Raw genomic sequence first — 20,599 nt, forward strand, 5'->3', positions numbered from 1 at the left:
CTCTTAGAAAGTAATGAATCCTCTGCAAATGATAAAACAATTCATTTAATGGAGTTCGGATATTAAAACCTTTAATGTCTCAACTGCATGATGCACATTTCTGTAGCAGAATTTCCCTTCTGGAGAAGAAACATTTAATTTCGTTTTTAAATTAGTTATAAAGCCAGGCCATAACATGGAAAACATTATGCACATGAGCAGTTTTCAGGGAGAAAACTGTGTGTACCAGGCTCAATGGGAGGCTCATGGGCAAACATGCATGTGCATCTACAGGGGATGGGCATCACTGATGAATTGTATATCACTAAGAAAGGTTCTATTCCACAAAAACAAGTGATCACCGTCATCAGTGGGTCTAAAGAAAACGTGTATTCAAGCAAGCGAAACTTTTTTAACTGTTTCACCAAATGAGGACAACCTCAGTGGGAAGGAGTGGTGGTGGTGGGGGTGCTGTGTGCTCAGCCAAGCCTAGCAGCAGCTTCAGGGAGGTTACAGCTGGGACTGTGGGCAAACAGTGGGTTTGGAAACCATGCTTTGGTATCTAAGCCTCTGTGATGGGTCACAAGCATCTTTTCTGGTTTTAGCTGTACTTCAAACCCAGCTGAGAGAACATCTTTTACACGGCTGTTTTCCAAGCAGTGGTCTGCAAACCAGCAAGAATCCATCACAAAAAGTCACCAGCAAACCAACAGAAGCCACCCCTTCCCTCATCATTCTGCTCCCTCATACTTCCATATCTACATAGGAGGAAGCAAAAAAACTGGAGAGATAATAAAAACAATGAATATTTAGTGCTCAGACCAGGTTTACTTGATTGCTTGGTAGTCCATGAAAACTATCAAACTAGAATGGACATGATGAGCCTTGAATTTTCTTCCCCAGAAAAAAAATGAGAAAGAAAGGTTTTAATTTCTTAGGCTGCCAAAAGGTTATTTGATCGATTTAGCTTGAGAAAACAGTATCTGCTTTACCCTTTGTCAGGGGAATCGTGTTTTTGGGGCTGAGGGTTGGGGCTTGCTGAGCTCAAGCCTGATTAGAGGCTGCTGAGCCATCTGTCCTGTAATGTTCCACTGAGCACATGGGCTATGGATCTGCTTCCATCACAGTCAAGGGCAACTTCCCTACTAACGTAAGCAACAGCAGGGATGACCTGGTCTGCACATCTCCCTCAATTTAGACCATCATAATGGTGACAGACATAAAGCAAAGCTGCACCCTCTCAGTACCACCAGTGTAGCACACAGGGTGGAAATGTCCAATTTAACCACTGCACATTCTAAATAACAATAGGAGAAGAGCAGGGCAGTGTTCAGTTTCCTTTTAGTTTTGTTATGCAATGCAGTATCAAAGAAGCACAAGAGAATTAAAAGCAATACTTAGAGTGGAAGAACCCCAACTTCTTAAGGAAAACTAGAGATTATATTTAGCTAATGTCACTTATTTTACTAAGTGTTAAACAAACAAAATCCTTTCAAGATAGCAATGATGTAATTTAGAATAGAAAAATAACTTCTGATAGCTTAGCTGAAAGGTTGAATGGCACTAACAGTGCTAATAAAGTTTTATTTTTGGTATTAATTTCCACTTATGAAACCTAGCTAAAGTGGCTTTCCACTTTAACACACCTTAAGCATTTTCTTAAAAATTCTGCTTAGTCAGAGCAGAGAAATTCAAAGCACACGGAAGGTGTCTGCCTCTTCCATTCTTTCTCACATCAACAAGGTTGCATTAGAAAAGTGAGAACACTTTTTTAACTGATGAAACTGAAGATGACAAGAGCTATTAGACCTGAAAATAGGATACTTTCAATTATTTATATGAACTGCTCAGCACCCTCTAGCAAACAGTTTCAATGATTTTGAGTAATCATTTGCAGTCTTTGAAGGCAGTGGCAATTACAACACTGATAGAATGGGCTGCTGCATATATATACACACATATTTCTTAAAGGAAAGCACTGCAGTGTAAACTTACATATATGGAGTAAATTATTCTGTACTTTCAGTCATAGACCAGTTTCTGGCACATTATTTTACATTTCAATTCAGCTTTGATCACCAAGGAAGCAGATTTCTTATTTTGATGACAACAAATAACAGAAGTAGGCTCAAACACAATGAAAGCGACTACATCCAGATTATAAAAATCTGGATATCCATCAGAACAAATCATTAGAGAATAGAAAGTAAAACTCTGAGACAAAAAAAAATCAGAGACAGTTCATGACAAGGGCTGTCAGAAGCATTTTGGCATTTGCTTGGGAGGTGTGTGCTCCTGTGCAAGAGCTTCCTTACACACCAGCAGATTGTGGTGGCACAGGTCATCACACCAACAATGCCAGCAGCACCTTGGGCACTCAGCCCCACCAGGAACTCCATGTCCAGCTTCTCATATGATCTCCAAATTGCCTGAGGTGGGACACAGTCTGTGCCATCAGCCCACACCCTGTGACAGGGTGATGGCCTTGGATGGGCTGATGGAGTGGGAGGGGGGCCCTGCCTGCAGGTGTTCCACTGTGCAGGTAATTGGGTAATTGCTTAAAAAGAGACCTTGGCATCACCTTGGGGAAAAGATCTGGTTGGGTGGGGGTGCCTTGCTGCCAGAGGGGCTTTACATATGCTAATCCTGAGTAGAGAGATGTCTGCCTTCCTCTAGGCTGGGTTTATGGGGTCAATTTCCCCTTGAGTTAGGCAGGGCTTGCAGCATCTCACTCCTCCACCACTGCTTGAAGCTTGGTGGCTACACAGGTCCCCTTGTGACCCTCCCACGGTGTTTTTAGGGGATTTATCAGCTCTATTTATCATTGGCTCTTCAGTGAAAGCTGCATTCCCCCTGCAATAGATGACGGCAGAGCAATCCTGCTATGCATCTGTCACACACTGCAGACCCATTTCAGACATTACTAAAAGACACAGAAGAACCTATTGCATGTGGGTTTTTAAAGGCAGATGAGATACAGCCTGAATGATACAGCTTAAGGTGAAGGAGGAATCATCAAAACTTCTTTACATAAAAAAGAAACAGGAATGCTGTTCTTGGGTTATCAATCAGGCTGTTCCACACCATTACTGGGAAGGTCTACGCTTCCATGTAAGTAGTTGCAGCCACTTTGGAATTCCATTGCTACCTGGTCCTGAGGGACTACAAGCAGTGGAAATTATGTGTGTGTAAATCCTTACTGCAAAAAACACTATTTGGTCCCAAAAAGTATGAAAATTATGAGGAAAAAATTACACTTTTCATTAGCAGAAATGTCCCGCTGTTTCATCATCTCAAAATTGACAAAACAGCTTATACTGCTAGTGAAGCTGCAAGTTAAGGAAAAAAAAAACCCCAACCACTACAATAAGTAGGGCTGCCCCACTCAATGAGCTCCTGATCTGGACACCTCTCAATGTGCAGAAGGGAAAACCCTTCTTAATTACAGAAGTCAATGCTAAATCTTGGTAAAATACCAGGTCGTCACAACTTTGTGTAAAGTTTCCAATGCAGTGTTCTCCTGTCCTGCAAACAGTAAACACACACAGTAGACAAAGCACATCCATACTATACCAGGCAAGAAAGAGTAAAAGTTGAAAACTAACAGGCGCTGGCTGAGGCTGGGCCAGGACGGTGTGGTTTCCAGCTGAAGCCAAAATGGTGTCTGCTCTTACCTGGCCACCTGCAAAAATGATAGGTGCAGAGGCAGGTTTGGGACGGTAGGGGATGGTGGCACCTTTGGGTGGGGACTGCAGACAAAAACACAAAGCGATCAAAATGTAAAACAAAGCAGAGCTTGTATTAAAACAATGTCTCTTTTTATAAATACTGGTCACCTCAGACAACAAGGCATGCAGGTAACCCACCCAGCCCACCCTGCCCCCCACCCCATCAGACCAAAAGCACGCTAGAGGCCTCCTGTCTGGGCTTCAAGGGAGGAGCTGAGGACCTGAGTGCATGGCCAAAACAGGCAATGGTGACATCTGTGGTTTCATTACTGCCACTGTCAGAGGAAGCTATGAAGCTTCATTACACATGTTAAGGCATTTCAGGAAACAGGGGCATGGTCGATGGCTTGGAAATTATGGGCATTTTCAGTAAGGGTTAAAAGGCCCAGATTTTTACATAAATTTATTTTGTGTATAATTTAATCTAAGGGCTAAAAAATTGCCATCAACATGAAACTTACTGGTCTGATGCAATGACCTGACCCTAAGGAAGCAAAAAGTCCTGGCAGGTCAGAATAATTTTTATTTTAAACAAGACTGGACGTTTTCTGCCCTATTCTACATCAGAACAAAATGTGTTTCTTTCAGAATGACTGCAGCTCTGCTCTGGACGTGGTTGTTGTTCAACAATATCATGACAGCCTTTGACTGCTAAATCTTGCTGCAAGAGGCTCTCAAACACCAGGAAAGGCAGAGTTTAACAGAGCCTCTGGAAATCCCTGGCTCAGGAAGGGCAAGCAGCACCTCAGGGGAACCCATGGCAATTGACAATTACTAATAATGGGTTTGAGCATCTCCTGAGTGAGAAGGGACACGCAGGGCACCAGCTCACCTCCAGCATCACCACGCAGATCTGCTTGACGCACTGGATGATGGCGTCGGGAGTGCCGGATATGGTCACGGCGCGCTCCGTCGAGTTGGGCAGCATGTCCCCTGCCACCTGCACCTGGGCTCCTGTGGACTTGAGCAGAGACAGGGCAAAGACACTGTCACTGCCATGCAGGCAATGGCACCTCTCCAGCCATTCACTGAGACAACAGAGGGGGCGCACCCCTAAACTTTTTGTCCTTTCTTTGCTGGATGTGGTAGAGCCCACATGGAAACTCCTACCCTGGACATGGATTTGGTCGTTCAAGCCAGCTTGCCAACACTCCCACCCCAGGGAGGTTAGTCCTCAGTAGCTGAGAGCTGAACTTCATGAGAAGCATTTTAACCCTCTCAAAGACTGACAGTTTCAATGCTGACTAAAAAGTGAAAAGGGTGAAATGAAGTACTCTTCAATAATAAAAAAATAAGAAGAAACAAACCCCAATAATTGAAGAAGCTCAGCTAATCAAATGAGTCACTCTTTAATCTCCTGATAAATGGCTCTTTAATCTACTGATGGCTGACTTGTGTCTCTTGTTGAAATTCAGGCTTCCTTATGCTATATGGTACAGAAGCACTTCTAAATCATAATTAGTGTTGATTAAATTAACTTTTAGCTCATTAATGAAACCAAGAAAGTAATGAGCCACTTTTGGGATTCTTTTTTGCACTGTTTTTTAAATTTGATCTTGGCACTAGTGTGTTTTAGTTTAAAAAAAAAAGGAAGCCCAAACAACCCTTGACATTATTAAACAAACACAGAAGACCTTTTCAGTGAATAGAGAAAAACACAGGCATTTGATGTTGACCAAGCTCTTTAACATTTTGCACAAAAGATCTATTCCTGACTGTTATGCAATGCAGCATTTGGGCTTTAAAATACAAGTATTTTCAGTAACCATTGCCTTTGTGTCAGTCAGCAAGGAGTTAATTTGTTTTCCTGCTAGTTATACACAACACGTGTTATCCTTCTTTCCAAAGACTGATTAATGTACTGATTTCATCTTCTGTTCACTAGTGCTGTTTAAGGCCAAAGTATCAATCCCATGCCCCATAACAGACTCTGGAATTTCAGTGCAATTTGATCAATCCCTCGTGCTTTTCCTTTCTTTTTTTTCATAATCTTATCTCAAAAATAGTACTGCAACCCTACTGTTTCTGGGCGCATGACTGAACACAAAAGACCCCTCCTTTTGCAACTGTTAAGTGTATTATGTGATGATGAAATTAGATCACATTTTGGGCTGGATGCTCCTTGATTTTCCCCTCTTTCCTGGCATTTGCTTTTTAATGTACATTCCTGGGTATCTGTGCATCCAGCACAAAAGACTGCCAAGTACCAGAGTGATTTATGCATTTACTCCCAGTGCTAATCTGATTTATTCTCTGACTTTCATCAGTAGCAAAAAACAAGTAATATTTTGTCCATTATCCTTATGCTTAGGAAGATATGCAGTGTGACTTCTTGCTACATTAACCTTATCAAAATACCAAAAACTTGGAGGTTTTGGCCAAAAACTATCCTTTTACTTCCTTGTACCAGACTACAGGCAATTGCTTCTGAAACTATGCTCACCAGGACAATCACTTCAGTCACTTATTTAGCCAACAGACCAATCTCATCCTTAAAAACCTGTGTCCTGGGCACATTCCCACAGTGCTCTGAGTGAAGTTACCAATATTTAATTAAAAATCCAAAGTGTGGACAACTGTAAAACCTAGAGCTAAGCAATCACTAGCACACAGTTCACACTCATGCCTGCTTCTATTTTAACATAACTAAGAAATCAACTTAAAAGCTCCTTAAAACCTACTGTCTTGGATCCACATTTTACATTAAAAAAACAGAGTTTCAGCTTTGTAGAGCCTGTCAAAAGCTTTTGTTTTGATACAGGCAAACTAAGAAAATTGATCAACATATTATCTTAGTATTCAACACTCCATTCCATGTTGGGATGAATTCAAATTTAGAAGGAATATGGCAACTTCCTCCAGAATAACAATCCATTTTTCTGAAAGGTCCTATTCAGATTTTCTCTATATAACTGTGCATGTACCTGATTTTCTTGTATGAGTGGTTACAAACACCAGATCCTTGGCTTGGAATGGGCTATATTGTTAACAGTCATGCATGGAAGAGTTAAAGCAGGCACTGTATGGTACTTTTCGCATTTTTTGTTTAGACAAAAAAGTGGCTCCTAGCACACTGAATGAATACCTCTAGCTAAAGTCTGGACTAAAAATAAATTCTGCATGTGTTTGGAATGCATCAAATCAGGTCACCTGTGGCCCAGTGACATTAAAGAGAAACAGAGAAGGTGCATGAAAATAACACTTTTCTAGAAAGTAGGTCTATTAGATTGGAATCCCCAGTGCTGCTTGGGCTTTTCTCTGACTGTAAGGGTGGTAACTAACTTGGAAATGGCTGCAACTCTTTGACATGGGGTCCCCTGAGTATTGCTGGGCAGGGATCTGTGCTGGAAAACAAACTTGAAGAGCCATTTGTCACTGTTGCTTTGCTCAATTGTGCATGAAAGACTTTATACACTGTAAAACTGTTTCTCCATTTCATATGTGGTCTTTAGTGTCAAGACAAGTACAAGCGTAGCTGTGCTGGACCCCCTGCTTCTCTCAGACCAAGGCTTTTCCAGGTTTAGTCGACAAATGCTCATGTTGGTGTGACCAGCAAAGTGCAGTGGAGGATGCTGGCAAGGCACACTGCAGCAGGATGCTGAGCTAGCCAGTGTCCCCAGCACACATCCCAAGACTTACCTCCCTGATTTCCTTGATTTTGGAACCTCCTTTTCCTATGAGGGATCCACACTGACTTGCGGGGACGACGAGCCGCAGTGTTACGGGCGGTTTGCTTGTCACCGAGCTGTTTGTCATCGAAGCGTTGATGTCCTGTAATCACAGTGCCAGCCAGCATTAGCGGGGCATTTGTCACTCCTGGTGAGCACTCAAGGGCTCACAGCAAATGCCCAGGCTGTCTGTGGAGACCTGGGGAGTGTGCAACCAGCTGTGGCTGGTGTTTGTGGTAAGGAAAGCCCACCACAGCTCCGCCGGTGCTACACTGTAAGCATGAAGCTGCCTGTGCCAGAGGAACCCTTCGGATGTCTGGCATTGCAAGATCCATATTGTGGGACCAGAGGGCAGGACTAGGAGGAGGAGGTGGTGTCTGCCACTAAACCAGCCAAAACAGATGGAAAAGGCAAAGAGGCTTTTGGACTCACAGGCTTCCAAAACCTGTTTCGGTCTGTTTTGGTCTCTTTTCCACCACCTCAGTTAGAAAATTTATACTGTGTAATACATCTCTACATTTCATGTCTCTTCCCAGACTGGATTCAAAGGAAAATGATTAAAAAAGGAATGACAAAGAACATGAATAATCTGAAGCAAAGAAAATCAGAGGATTTTGATAATTCTTTTGCCACCTTCTAGATTTATTTCCTCTTTTATAGCAGGTTCATAAATATTTGTACACTACACAATTTCTAAAATATTTTCCATCATGGTTATGTAACCAAAGTACAAAAAGCTCAGCAGAACAGTAATTGCCTGTGTCCAGGTAATGAAACACACCCATGTATCCCAATGTCCAATGAGACTTCATTACACATTCCCATAAGCACTTCAACTTGTTGCAAGGTTTAAATTGTTTCAAATATATTTTGTTTGTTCAATATCTAGTAGGCAAGACAAAGTAATCCCTCTAAAGATTTCATCACAGAGGAAAAGATAAATTTTATCTTTCCAATGATCAGTGGGATGCTTTGAGGGAACCTAGGATGAAAAAATAAAAAGCCACAAGCTGCACTGCAGCTGCTCAACAACTCATGAGAATCTCAGAGAGGTTTGTTAACACTAGCTATGAGCTGAGAAGACTCATTTATGAGGTGGCATAGCACAGCTATTATACTCTCCACAGAAATGTTACCAAAGATTAGGACAGGGATGAGAAAACATGCATTTCCTATGAAGTCACTTACGATGCAACGAGAGCTCTGTCAGACAGAACTGATGTGATTTCCTATGCTTATAAAGACTATCACTTTAACAAAAAACAAAAAACCAAAACCACAAAAAACCCAACCAACCAACCAACCAACCAACCAACCAACCAACCAACCAACCAGAAGTGCTTGTATTGTGCAATCAGGACTCCAAATTATAAAAAAACCAATCAACCACAAAACTACTCAGCACTTCAAGCAACTCTGCACATCTCACTGAACCAGTGTGGGAGTCCTGTGACACCAGCACTGACTCCTACGGTATGTTCCCAGTTTTGATGGTAGCATTCTTCCATCCAAGAAAAGGCTTGGTATGACCTTAATTAGCTTAAAAGAGAAGAAAATAAAATCTTGAATGGAACAAGGCATTGCTGCATGTGACAAGACAGCTACCAAATCTACTAAAATCCTCTACCAATCTACCAAATCCTCTGCCAGCCAGGAGTAATTCATATTCTGTTTAGTGGCTGTGTCAGTGAGAGACTGCAATCCAAAATAAACAGAACAGTCATCTTTCAAACTGGGAGATTCCTATTTATTTAACCCCTAACTTTTTGTGACATTGCATCCATTTCTTCAGGGCTGAGTCAGACACTACAGCTGGACCTTGTATGGCTTTCTCCCTGCTTGGTGGGCTGCTCCTCAGCCAGGACAGGCTAACTGGGAGCCTGGAAGTGTTGAAGAGCCAGGAGAAGCTCTTGGCATCCCCTGGTCATAGCACATAAGGCTTCCCAAGACAAACTAACCTGGCAGCTCAGAATTCTACCACACTTCCAAGGGAAAAAAAATATACTAAAATCCTTCTTTTCTGGTTTCAAAGGAAGTGTTAAACTGTCAAATTTCCACAGCAAAGAGGATTCTGTGAGGTGGCTCCTCCCTTGGAAATGACCACCAAAAGACTGATCACAGTTGTACTGGCAAGAATTTATGTTTGCCAAAAAAGTATTACCCTACTTTTATCACCTTCCTTTTCTCTTTTTCTTCCTAGAGCCGAACAAGTGCTTCACAGATTTTTACAGAGGAACAAGGATTCCAAAATTCCTTTTCTTACTCATCTAGAGAAGGTTTGACTACCAGGCTGTGCCTGCTGGTTATTCCAGTGCTTAAGTACCATGTGCTTTCAGACTTACAAGCAAAGCTAGAGCTGCTAGAGTGACGTTACAGCTTCACCAGTGAAGTTACAGCTGCGTTTCTTGGGTCTCAGCCTCCAGTCCAAAAATGACTGCACTAAAATGTCCCCTCTTGCAGTTTCAGGGTCTGCCTGGGTTAATGTCATTTTCTAACAACTCTTTGCCCTGCAGTGAACACTTTAGGTATTCATTTAAATACCTACTTAGCTTGTAAATTCATCATAAGACTGCTTGAAAAGCAACTTCCATTAGGAAGGCTGTCAAAGCAGAGTCATATAAGGCTACAGAACAACCAGAAGACAAACCCAACCTTTCTCATTTTTTTATCTCTCTGACATATTTTGAAATTTTTACTAACATTACAAAAGCATTCCAGGACTTCCTACACCTGCTTATCTCTAGGTATACAGCTGTAGGGTGGAAATTAAGTGTTCAAGGTCTTCATGTAGGTGTGCATGACAAATACCAAAACAGTCCCTCAAAGCAGCAGTCTCACACATGCACCTTTTTTCTTCTGTTTCAACATAGCTGCAATAACCAGAGCTGGACTGAATCTTCATATGCTGAAGAAATCTCCAGCATATGCATGAAAAACAACACTTGGTAGCTAGCTAATTTGTAATTTTTGAAACAGCACTTTATTTTGCCTGCAGAGCATTACAGTTACCTCATTTTATTGGCAGGAAGATTTATAGGAAACCTAACTGATTTTACATATATATATATATATATATATATATATATATAATGTATTATATATACATATTTCTTTACTGCTGTTCTTTTAAATAAACCACAAACCAACTATGTTAAAACTAAATACAGATATTTATTTCAGAGCCGTACTTGATCTGAAGAGATTGCCAATACTCCTTTGCTAATGCTCATTTGAAGAGCCCAGGCTACCCTCTAAAACCTGCAAGTGCAAATAAGTGCAAAATCCAGCCAGGTGCCTGAATTTCAGCTTTCTTTGCCTACTGCTACCTACAGCACTTTCAAAGACTACGTGGTGTTGGGTGGTGGGCTGGGGATCTGATGCCATGCAGTGTTTGATGTTTGAATGAAACATGCAGCATTATTTCCACTGGGTACTCATTTTGGTGGGAACTGGCAGGGATTATCTGTGCTAATGATTCTCTCAGCATTTTACAGGATGAGGAACATGTTTTTCCTGTAGAGAGCAGAGACACTGCTCTCTCCAGGATTCTCTGGACTGGAGGGTATGGCACTGTGCACCAAGCTACCTCTTAAACTAGAAGAAAAAGGGATTGATCCACGATGGGTAGGAGATGAAGAGGAGAAAGAGATGACAATAAGAGGTTTTGAAATTGGGTTAGATAGAATTACTTGTGGTTCTGCAGGCTTAAACCTCAAAATCATTATTATTTCATTAATAACTGGAAAAAACCTCCCCGAGCATTCTTATAAAATGTGCCATGCCACAAAACTAAGACATTTTATCAACATACTGGAAGTTTGGAATACCATGCAGGAAGATCTGAAAACCCATGAAGGACTGAAGAAATATAAATGGGATTAACACCTGCAGTATTAAAAAAAGTCATTTGTCTGGAGCCTGACAGGAATGTTTGCCAAGACTGAAGAGGTGGAAACTTCTCAGCAGGAGCTGGGGACACCCACCAGGCAAAGCACGGGTGTGTGCAAAGAATTAAACTAGGAGGAGGTGAGCCATTTCCAGCAGTGGCAGGGATATGACAGCATGGTAAGTAGGATAGGGGACTGTTAATGCTGTTAAATAAACCTTTGTGGAACTTCATTTGCAACCTGTCCACAATTAGCACAGACATTCAAGATAAAATGTAACTGGAAAAAGCTGGAAAGGGACACCTAGAGTCATGAGAGGGGTGAGGAATACATCCTCTGAAAGACTGGGCTTGGATCACTCTCTCTGGCAAAAGCAAAGGTGTGTGTGGATAAAATCAGCTTCTAAACATATATCTAGAAAGGGAAACCTCAGGGATGGAAAGGCAAGAATTATCTAAACTAATGGCCAGTACTGGCATAGAAACAAAGCTTCATGAGCTGTTCATGAATAAAGTCAGGTGAGGAGCGAAAAGAAGGTGTCTGATTATCAGAGACCTGCAGTTGTGGACCCAGTATCCGGAATAGTAAAAATTCTAACTAGCTTCTGATCATGCTGTGAAGTTACAAGTCCAAGCCATCCAGCTGATTCTAGAAGATAACTGCATCTGGTGACTTAGGAGCTCTCTTCAAGTTGTGTTGCTCTAAATTTGAACATTTGCCATGTGTAAACAAAGGCACAAGTTGACAATTCTCACCAATTCCACCATCTCCCTGTGCTATGGGGAGATGTGGAGACTAACCTTGCTGACTTGGAGAAATGAGAACTCTTAAGAAAGGTATTGACATCCCTCTGGTTCAATCCATCCTGGAGAGACCCTGCCCTTTGCTTCAGCTGCAGGTGACTCAGTCTACCTGTCTGCAAGCTCCTCCATTAGGAGAAGGGGAACTGCTTCATGCAGGGGCATCTGCCTCTCCAGAGAGGACAGGAGAGCTGCCAGGACTAGACATATGATTTTCAAAAGTAAAGGGAGTCAAATCCTCTCCAGAGTGACCAGGGTTCATGTTCCGTACTCTGCTGCCTTTCCTGTGAGGTTCTCTTTTAAAATGGTGACCATATCTAATTGTAGCTGGACCATGAAACTGAAGGAAATCTCAGCAATTTAGATACAGATCTGCACAGAACACTTACATTCACGTAGAGTGAACTGAACTCCTGCATTACTTACTCTGAGTGCCTTTAATTGGTTTTAAAGGACAAGCCTTAAATGTAGTAATTGGTAATCATATAGCTTGTTTTAAAAAAAAAAATTCTAGTTAAATGAGTTATATATTCATTTTGACATATATAACATTTGCATCAATACCAACTGGATTCATACAAACAGAGTTAAAAGTTAGGCAATTATTCTTTTCAAATCAAACCCACAGTGGGAATAGAATTTTTCCAAGACATTTTTCCTACCATTAGCACACATTACTAGAAGCAATTGCTTTTCCCTGAAGCCTCCAAAAAGCAAAAGAAATGATCAAACATCTTGTAAATTTACCCATTATTTTTCTTCAGCATTGCTGCCGAAAGCATTTATAAAAATATAACCACTTTCATTGCTATTAAATAGAACATTAAACAAATCCTATTTAACATTAAAGCAAACATGAGAAAATTCAAACAGTGTTTGTATTTCTACTTGAAGAGAGAAAAAAAATTTATTTGCTTACCTCTTCAAATTTTAGTGCAATCATAGAAAAAGCTTTAAAAATTGCATCTGTTGGGCCTGTTATTGTCACAATTCTCTCTGGACAAGTGCCTTCTGAAATATTGATTCGAGCACCACTCTGTCAAAAGGAACAAATATTTTTCAAAGTTATACTTCCCAGGGAGCAAACAAAGTAGGATTAGGAATATAGTTTGGGAAGGAATACCTTGAGGCATCTAATTCCCTCCCTTGCAACTGCAGACCCAACATCATATAATTTCAGCATAAACTGATCACATTCCAAAAATTCATGAAACTGCAGGACGCCGGATTCTGTCTGGGTAAATACTTCTGCAGCCTTCTTTGCAGCATGCAAATAGCACCTCTGTAACTCAAAGTTGCAAATAATTGCATAATCAAGACTTTTTCCTTCCTTCTTTCAGGATTAACCTTAAGTAGGATTGGAGCTGCAGAATTTAAGAGAAGGTGGTCGTCTCCAGGGAGCACCAGCATTTCCCAGGAGCGATACACCTCTCTGGTTTGGAGCCCCAAAGGTGAGGCTTGGCTTCTCTACCTATCTGCTGGGGCCTTGCTCCTTGCAGATGTGCCTCATGTGAAGGCAGCCAGGCAATATGCACTAAGCATGCCTTTAAAGGAGTAGTGGTAGGACAGGAAACACCAACAGTACTGTGTCCATAGGGCAAGGAGCCTGTTGGATGGAGTCAGAAAACCAGAAGTGTCTTAGGGAAGTCAGGCCGCTCTCAAGTATACTTGGTTCTCTATGTCACTGTGGCAGTGCAGAGAAAATGTCTCTACCAGGGGGTTTTATATATTTAGAAATTTATATACATATTTAATATATATTTAAGAGGATCTTTAGTGTAGTAATGATCAAATCAGCTTCACATAAGAGCCACCCTATGCATTCTCTGAGATTTCAGTCCTGGAAATGTGTGAATGCAGCCTAACAAGACTCTGGAGTCTCAACTCACCCACAGGCACTGACCTTCTTGGGGATCAGGGCCTGAAGCCAGTGCGAGACAAGCTGGGTTACTTTGGCCCTTTGCCTGCAGGGTCACCTCTCAGCTGCTGATGTGCTGTGTCCAGCCCTTAACCACCCCGTGCTGCTGCTCTACTGCAAGAGACTGTGCTTCCCCACATGGCAGCACCCCCACACAGCATGGAAAAAACCAAGGCTCAACACTACTGATAGAAAAAATTTCCTGCCACAGACCTGGGCATAGAACTGAGAGTTCTGTACTTTTCTGTAGATATGAAGTTGTCTCTGACATTTCCTCAATGACAGAATTGTCTCTGACATTTCTCCAAAGACAGAGCTACATTTCACACCATAAAGATGGCATGCACACTGCCACATCTGCCAGGGAAGTCAAAATAAAAGTTGCATTTTGCTTTAAAGAAGTACTGAAAAAGGTAATAATTTAAAGAGTGACCAAGTTTTCATCATGTGGAGATACAGCCTCTTAGTCCTGTGCTGATACAAAGATGCATACAATTCCATTATTTAAAAAAAAGCCCAAAACAATAAAGTGTCTTCTGACCACGGATCCATGACAGCAGGGGTGCAAGATTGGAAGAACATTTGATATTTATCTTGAAAGACAGACCAAGCATCATAGGTATTCTCTAAGATGTTTTACTCAGAAGTCAGGAGCACTCTCCAATGATGGCTTCCCTTCTGTGCATACAATTTATATACAAAGATATATGCTCATGATCATAATTAATAATTACACTAAAATGTGTTTAATTAAGTTCACCTAGTACACTGCAAAAATTTTTTCCTATATTTTTTCTTTAAGTCTTAGCAAACGTGTGAAAATATGGGTGAAAACATGTCATCAAAAAAGGAGCTCAGAACTCAGTCAGCCTGACAATGAAATCCTTATTGTGTATATTTAAAGATGGATGTCTGCAATTTTATTTACTAAAATACTTTGACATTTCCCTGCCACAGACCTTCTATCAGAGTAGAAAACAACAAAGCAGCTGACACAGTAATGTAGTGCAGCTTTACTAGAGCCAAACTGACTTTCCTTGAGGTATCCTCTATACACTGCACTCCTAAAGTTTAAAACAGTAGGATTTCTCTTCTGACTTATACTTTTAGCGGTAGCTTCCAAGCAGAAAAATTACATGCATCTCCAGGTTGGATGTGCTGCCTTGCAGGACCAGTGTGGGTCTGCAGCCTCCACCTGAGCACACTCCTCTGAAGATAGCACAGCTTGCTCTGAGGCAGGGAAAGAAGCCTGCAGACACTGGGGAGGCTGAGATTTATGCAGTGTCCTGTTTTAATCCTATTTGTCTTTAGCCTTTTCAAAGGATTGGAATGGCAGGTGTGCAGGTCTACTCTGCCCATATCCTACTCACAGCTGCAAAATGAGGAAAAGCTAAGGCTTTGCCAAGACATGGCTGAGAGATGCTCTGGCTTATACACGTCTGGCTCCAGCTCTGCTGAAGCTTGTATCTACCCTCAAACTTGACGTGTGTCAGTCTAACATTGGGTTTCAGATTTTTGGAAACTCTACCAGGAGGCCAAGCCATGTGCAAGACTGATGTTGATATGCTAATGAAAGATACAGTGGGTCTGATGCACAGAACCATGCTGTGAGCTGTTCTGAGATAAGGCAGCAGCAGGCACATCGCTAGGGGAATGAAAGACTCCAGACTGCTGCAGCGATAAGGAGGTTACATTAACAACAATGTTTAATTTAGGCCAGCATATTTATACCCCAGTGCTTGCAAAGAACAGGGATGTTGAACAATCGGCCCACTTGATGGCAGCATCGGTCTGCACATGCTGAACTCACTGTTTCTGAGCTGGAAAGGAAGCAAGTGAAGACATCAAAGCTTGTCTTACCTCCTCCCTCATCTTCTTCACTGTCTCACCTTTCTGTTAAAGAAGCATAAAAAAACCCCATTAGCCTGGGCTAAGAAAAGAGAAATGATATACAATAGTTTGACATGAATATAAAGTTATTTTCTGACCTTTCCGATAATGCTTCCAACCTCCTGCAAGAGAAAAAAAAGAGACACTGTGAATGATACGATTTGTTACAGAAGAGCATTTGTGCTGTTCCTAAGCTATTTCACTATCATTTATTTCAAACCTTCAGTGTGAAGCATAGCTCCCTTCCATTGTTGCTGTATACAAATATGCCACGTTAGATACAAAGGGATGGACTTAAAATGCACCTTTGCAGCCAAGTGATTGTGCAAGAAAAACACTTTTAACAGAAACCCATCTCGTGGTTACAGATCCATCCCGCTACTATAAACACAGACAAATCCCTATCAGGGAATGAAAAGTTAAGAAATAACAAAACTGCACAATCTAGTGGAGAAAATGAGGTGTAATACAAGCATCAAAATAACTGCTGGTTTCTCCAAGGGCAGGTATTTACCCTCTTTATGCCTTGTAACAGTGAGAGCTGAATTTCCACACTACCAAGTGTTATTGTGTAAACACCTGGTGGCCTGTCTTAATCTCCCTATTAAGCACTTAGAGAACAATAATTGCTAATCACTTTTTAAGGATTTGGGAATTGCTGCTGGCCTCCTACAATCTTCCACCAAAGGAAAGAAACTACTGAGAAGTGTGGCTGTGAACATACAGTAGGGGAACAATGTGGCAGTTCCGGCAACATCCCAAGGGTTAAAATCTTGGTGAATAAAACCAACAGATAGCAAAAATGAAACTATTAACACTAAAATGAATAGTCTGGACATGTTACACAAATCATGCATCTGCGACATCAGATCGGAAATCATGTGATGGAGAGACCAGCTAAAGGAAAATAAACTCCTCCTCTATACTAAGATTGTGAAAACTAATTCTACAGTTAAAGACTGCCTCAGATGGTTGAGCTGTCTCAGATGTATGATACACCATTTCCCCCCACCCAGCTTCAGTGTGATCCATCCTGGAACACAGTCCAAAGTGTAGAATTTTTGAAATTTTTGTCCTCCAACACTCTATCCAGTGATGGACTTGTGATAAAGTGGTACTGACTTCACTCTGCAGGAAAGAACTACCTGCAGCAACCTTGAGTTATTTTTGCCAGTTGTTTATAAGCTCAAAACATGAAGCTGTTTGTGCTTGCAACTCATCACATCCTGCACACCAGACATGAAGACTTTCCAGTGAGACAAAGTTATCTACTTCAAGGAACTCTGGCACACCGTTCCTTTATGCCCTCTGCGAGTCTGCACACAACACCTGACTGAGGAGAACAGTCAATACACTGCTGGACAGGCTGGAAAACTGGGCTGGGAGAAAGCCCAGGGAGTAGAATGAAGTCAGACGAAAAGCCCCATGTCTGTGATGGAAAAAGCCCATGCAGCAGGACAAGCTGGACAAAAACTTGCTACCTTAAAAACTGACTTTGCAGAAAAAGTCCCAATGGTCCTAACTCAGAACTTCAACGTAAATAAATGAGTAGACCAGCAGTGCACCCTGCTCAATCAAAGGCTGGACTGTATTAGCAGGAGTGCAGCCAGCAGGCTGGGGCAAATGGCTCTTTGTCATCCTGTTTGTGAGAGCATGCCTGCAGGGTTGTGGCCTCTTTTGGGCTCCTAGTACAAGACAGACAAGGACATACTGAGGTGAATTCATGCAGGGCCACTAAGCTGGTCAGGGGACCAGAGCACAGGACACATGAGAAGAGATGAGAGAACTACATTTGTTCTTAAGAAGAATAGACTTGACAGGGAAGTCCTACTCTAGTGTATGATAAAGAAAGCAAGCTACAATATCAAATTCCTACTCAATGTGAGGAAAAAAAAATTACCATGGGGATGGCTGGACATTGAAAGAGGCACCCAGAGAATCACCATCCTTAAAGGTGTCAGAACCCAGCCTGGGCAAGGCCCTGTGTAATCTGCTCCAATGCAATCTGCTTGATTCAGGAGGTGAGACTGGAGACTTTTGTGGGTCCCTTCCAACATTCATTGGCCTGTTATTCTTCAGTCACAGCCTTATTCCCAGTGAAGTCAGTGCCTCAATAGCCACAAAGTTCCTCAATCCTGTGAGGCCCCTTCCCAGGTTTATTTTCAAACTGTGCTTTTCCTGTTTCCCATTTCCCTTTTACATTTCTCTTCCAACTGCTCTTTCAAGATGGCATTCTGCACTCTTGTACACACTGACCTGAGAACAGACACTGTCAGAGAGGAGTGCAAATCCTCCAGTGGTATGTGCTTTACAAACCTACAGTTCTTCTGGCCAGTGTTGAGTAGACCTTTACACTTGACACAGCTGTGTGAGTGCTTTTGGCAAAGCTGCTTGTGTCCATTTGGGACTATGAGATATCTGCACCTCTGTACATACAATGTAGAGAAGCAGCTCTGTGAGAATGGGCATGAAAGGGCTCACTGCAGTTTTCTGTCTTGTAACAAAATTATTGCAATATTCTCTTAACATGCAGGTTTAGGTCACCCCTCTTCCAGTGGCCGAGACAGCCATACCAGCATGCTGTGTAGGTTCCCAAATGAGATGAAGCTTTTTTGCTAGCAGTGACACAAATCTGGGACACCCATTCCTCCAGATTTTTAAGATCTTACTGTTTTTTACATTTTCATTGTAACTATCAATCTCACAGTAATTGCTGAATGGGCACTACAGGGAGCAAGGCTCTCAGTGATGACAAGGCTTGGGAATCTCCCATGGCCAGTAGTTCCTATCCGACCACTTAGCACATCTGGCAGTTGTATCTTAAAAACTACTTCCATTCTTCTCAGTTCTAGCTTTCAGAAATAATTACTTCCACAAAACAAATTCTTAGAAGGACCTTTTTCTAGGGGTGAGAGTATTCTGTTTCAGTTGCTATGGGCAAGCAACTATATTTCAGTCCATGGTACAACTTCAGGTTTTGTATATCTGAAGTTTCATTAGAATATGTAGGCCTAGTCTTGAATCTCCAAGGCTCTGTCAGTATAAAATAAATACAAATTTGTCCCAATCCATTTGATCATCTTGGGTCTTAATGAGAGATGCTGTTCTTTGAGAAATGAATGGATGGGTCATGGGTAATAAATGCAACAATATGTTCCTTGGAAATAGGAGAACATACTTTGGTTTATGAACAGAAAAGCCATGTACTGTTTGTAGCATTGGTAAAAAAGATAGTCCATTTCTAACACAGAAATTAGGAGTATTTAAACAAGCAAAGGAGAGCATAGAATAAAAAGATTCTCAAGCTGATTGTTTCACTCAATTATCTGTGAGTTTTGCTTTGTATTTCAGTGGGGACAGGATTCTACATGACCAAGCATTACCTTGTTATTTATTAACAAAGAGCACAAGCTACCAAAGAGATGAGTGGAAGAACTGTGTGTATACCACTGAGAAAAAAATGTTTCACTAAGACTGGTGACAGTTCCTTGGAACATGCTAGCAAATGGCACTGTAATCATATGGACTATTTCAAATCTCTCACTCATCAAAGGGTGACTTTAGAGCTTATTTTATAAACCAGTTACAAAACATCCAAGCCAATGCCACCTCTCCCTCTACTCTGGGAGATGGGATTCTGCTTGGCCATGTGAGGTAAGATCACAGGGGCAGAGAGAAGCACTAACTTTACACGGACATTTCAGAATTTTTTCAGAGTTTGGCTTTATACAAATTACTGGGAAAAAACCAAAAAACAACAGAATGGTTTTAAATGGGCCACTTCAGACTCTTCTGGGGCCTTAGCTTTTTCTAGGAAAGCCCCTATAAAGTACTGGTGACAACAGATCATGTCTTAAACTATGATGAGAAATCTATTACAGCCACAGGTTAAATCAAAAAACTCTTTTCACCTCATTCTTCAAACTACCAAAGCTACTTCACAAACCTTTAATGTTTCTTTATACAGTCCAGTATTTGTTTCATACAGTTTCTCATATCACCATGAAAAAAGTTTACTGCTAAATGAGATACCTAACACCATTTTTATGACCCTCAAGTTTTAGCATTATTTCTAACCAAGGTTACTTTAATGGCTTTACCTTCTTCAGAAAATGTTTCTAGATCTGCCAGACATCAAATGTGCTGTAGTTTAGCGCATAAGATATCTGTCACTTACATTGGTTCATTACAAGTTTGGAGTTCAGTGCAAGTCAGGCAACCAACCCTCACTGCAGTCCAGGGAGAGATAATGGAGGATATTTTGAAATCCAGATCCTGATTTCAGATAACTTGAAGATAATTCTCAATCCTGGGGGACAGAGTGGTCATTATGATTTTCTTAAGTAGGAAATTTCTAATCAAGTAGATAAAACAAGAACTGGACCTCGCCAACAAACCCTGGGAGACTGCCCAGCATCAGTAAAGTATATTGCTAACCAATCAGCCAATTCATTGCAGATGACTTGAGGAAAAGCAATGGTAAACACAGGGGAGGGCTTCTTTCACGGTGAAATGTAGCATATAATATTATTTGCATACCTTATTCACAAGAATGTGATGAATTTTGTTCTTAATGAACACTTGGGAAGTGCTCTATTTATAGCTAAGAAGCTATTTCTGCAGATTGTGCATCATCTGTGGTGAAGACAAGGCAGCACAAAAGGGGCAGCAAAAATTCCTGTGAGTCAAGGCTTTTGCAGGGCTCTTGATGGTAAGAATGACTAAACAA

At 41.4% G+C, this 20,599-nt stretch overlaps 1 protein-coding gene across 15 annotated transcripts in view; it reads right to left on the bottom strand.

The window, feature by feature from the left end:
- Positions 1-20,599, bottom strand: part of LOC128942722 (poly(rC)-binding protein 3-like) — a 495,488-nt gene that overhangs the window by 30,594 nt on the left and 444,295 nt on the right. For all 15 annotated transcript variants that reach the window (XM_054285365.1, XM_054285364.1, XM_054285361.1 and 12 more), the window contains 6 exons: positions 15,969-15,992; positions 15,841-15,873; positions 12,982-13,098; positions 7,347-7,478; positions 4,540-4,668; positions 3,585-3,728 (listed from right to left, as the gene is read on the bottom strand). In XM_054285365.1, coding sequence (XP_054141340.1) covers positions 3,585-3,728; positions 4,540-4,668; positions 7,347-7,478; positions 12,982-13,098; positions 15,841-15,873; positions 15,969-15,992 — 579 coding nt within the window. The remainder of the gene's footprint in view (positions 1-3,584; positions 3,729-4,539; positions 4,669-7,346; positions 7,479-12,981; positions 13,099-15,840; positions 15,874-15,968; positions 15,993-20,599) is intronic.

Source organism: Melozone crissalis, unplaced genomic scaffold, assembly GCF_028551555.1.
Source record: "Melozone crissalis strain CALT ecotype California unplaced genomic scaffold, PUWL_Pcris_2 ptg000042l_1, whole genome shotgun sequence".
NCBI classification, from domain to species: domain Eukaryota; kingdom Metazoa; phylum Chordata; class Aves; order Passeriformes; family Passerellidae; genus Melozone; species Melozone crissalis.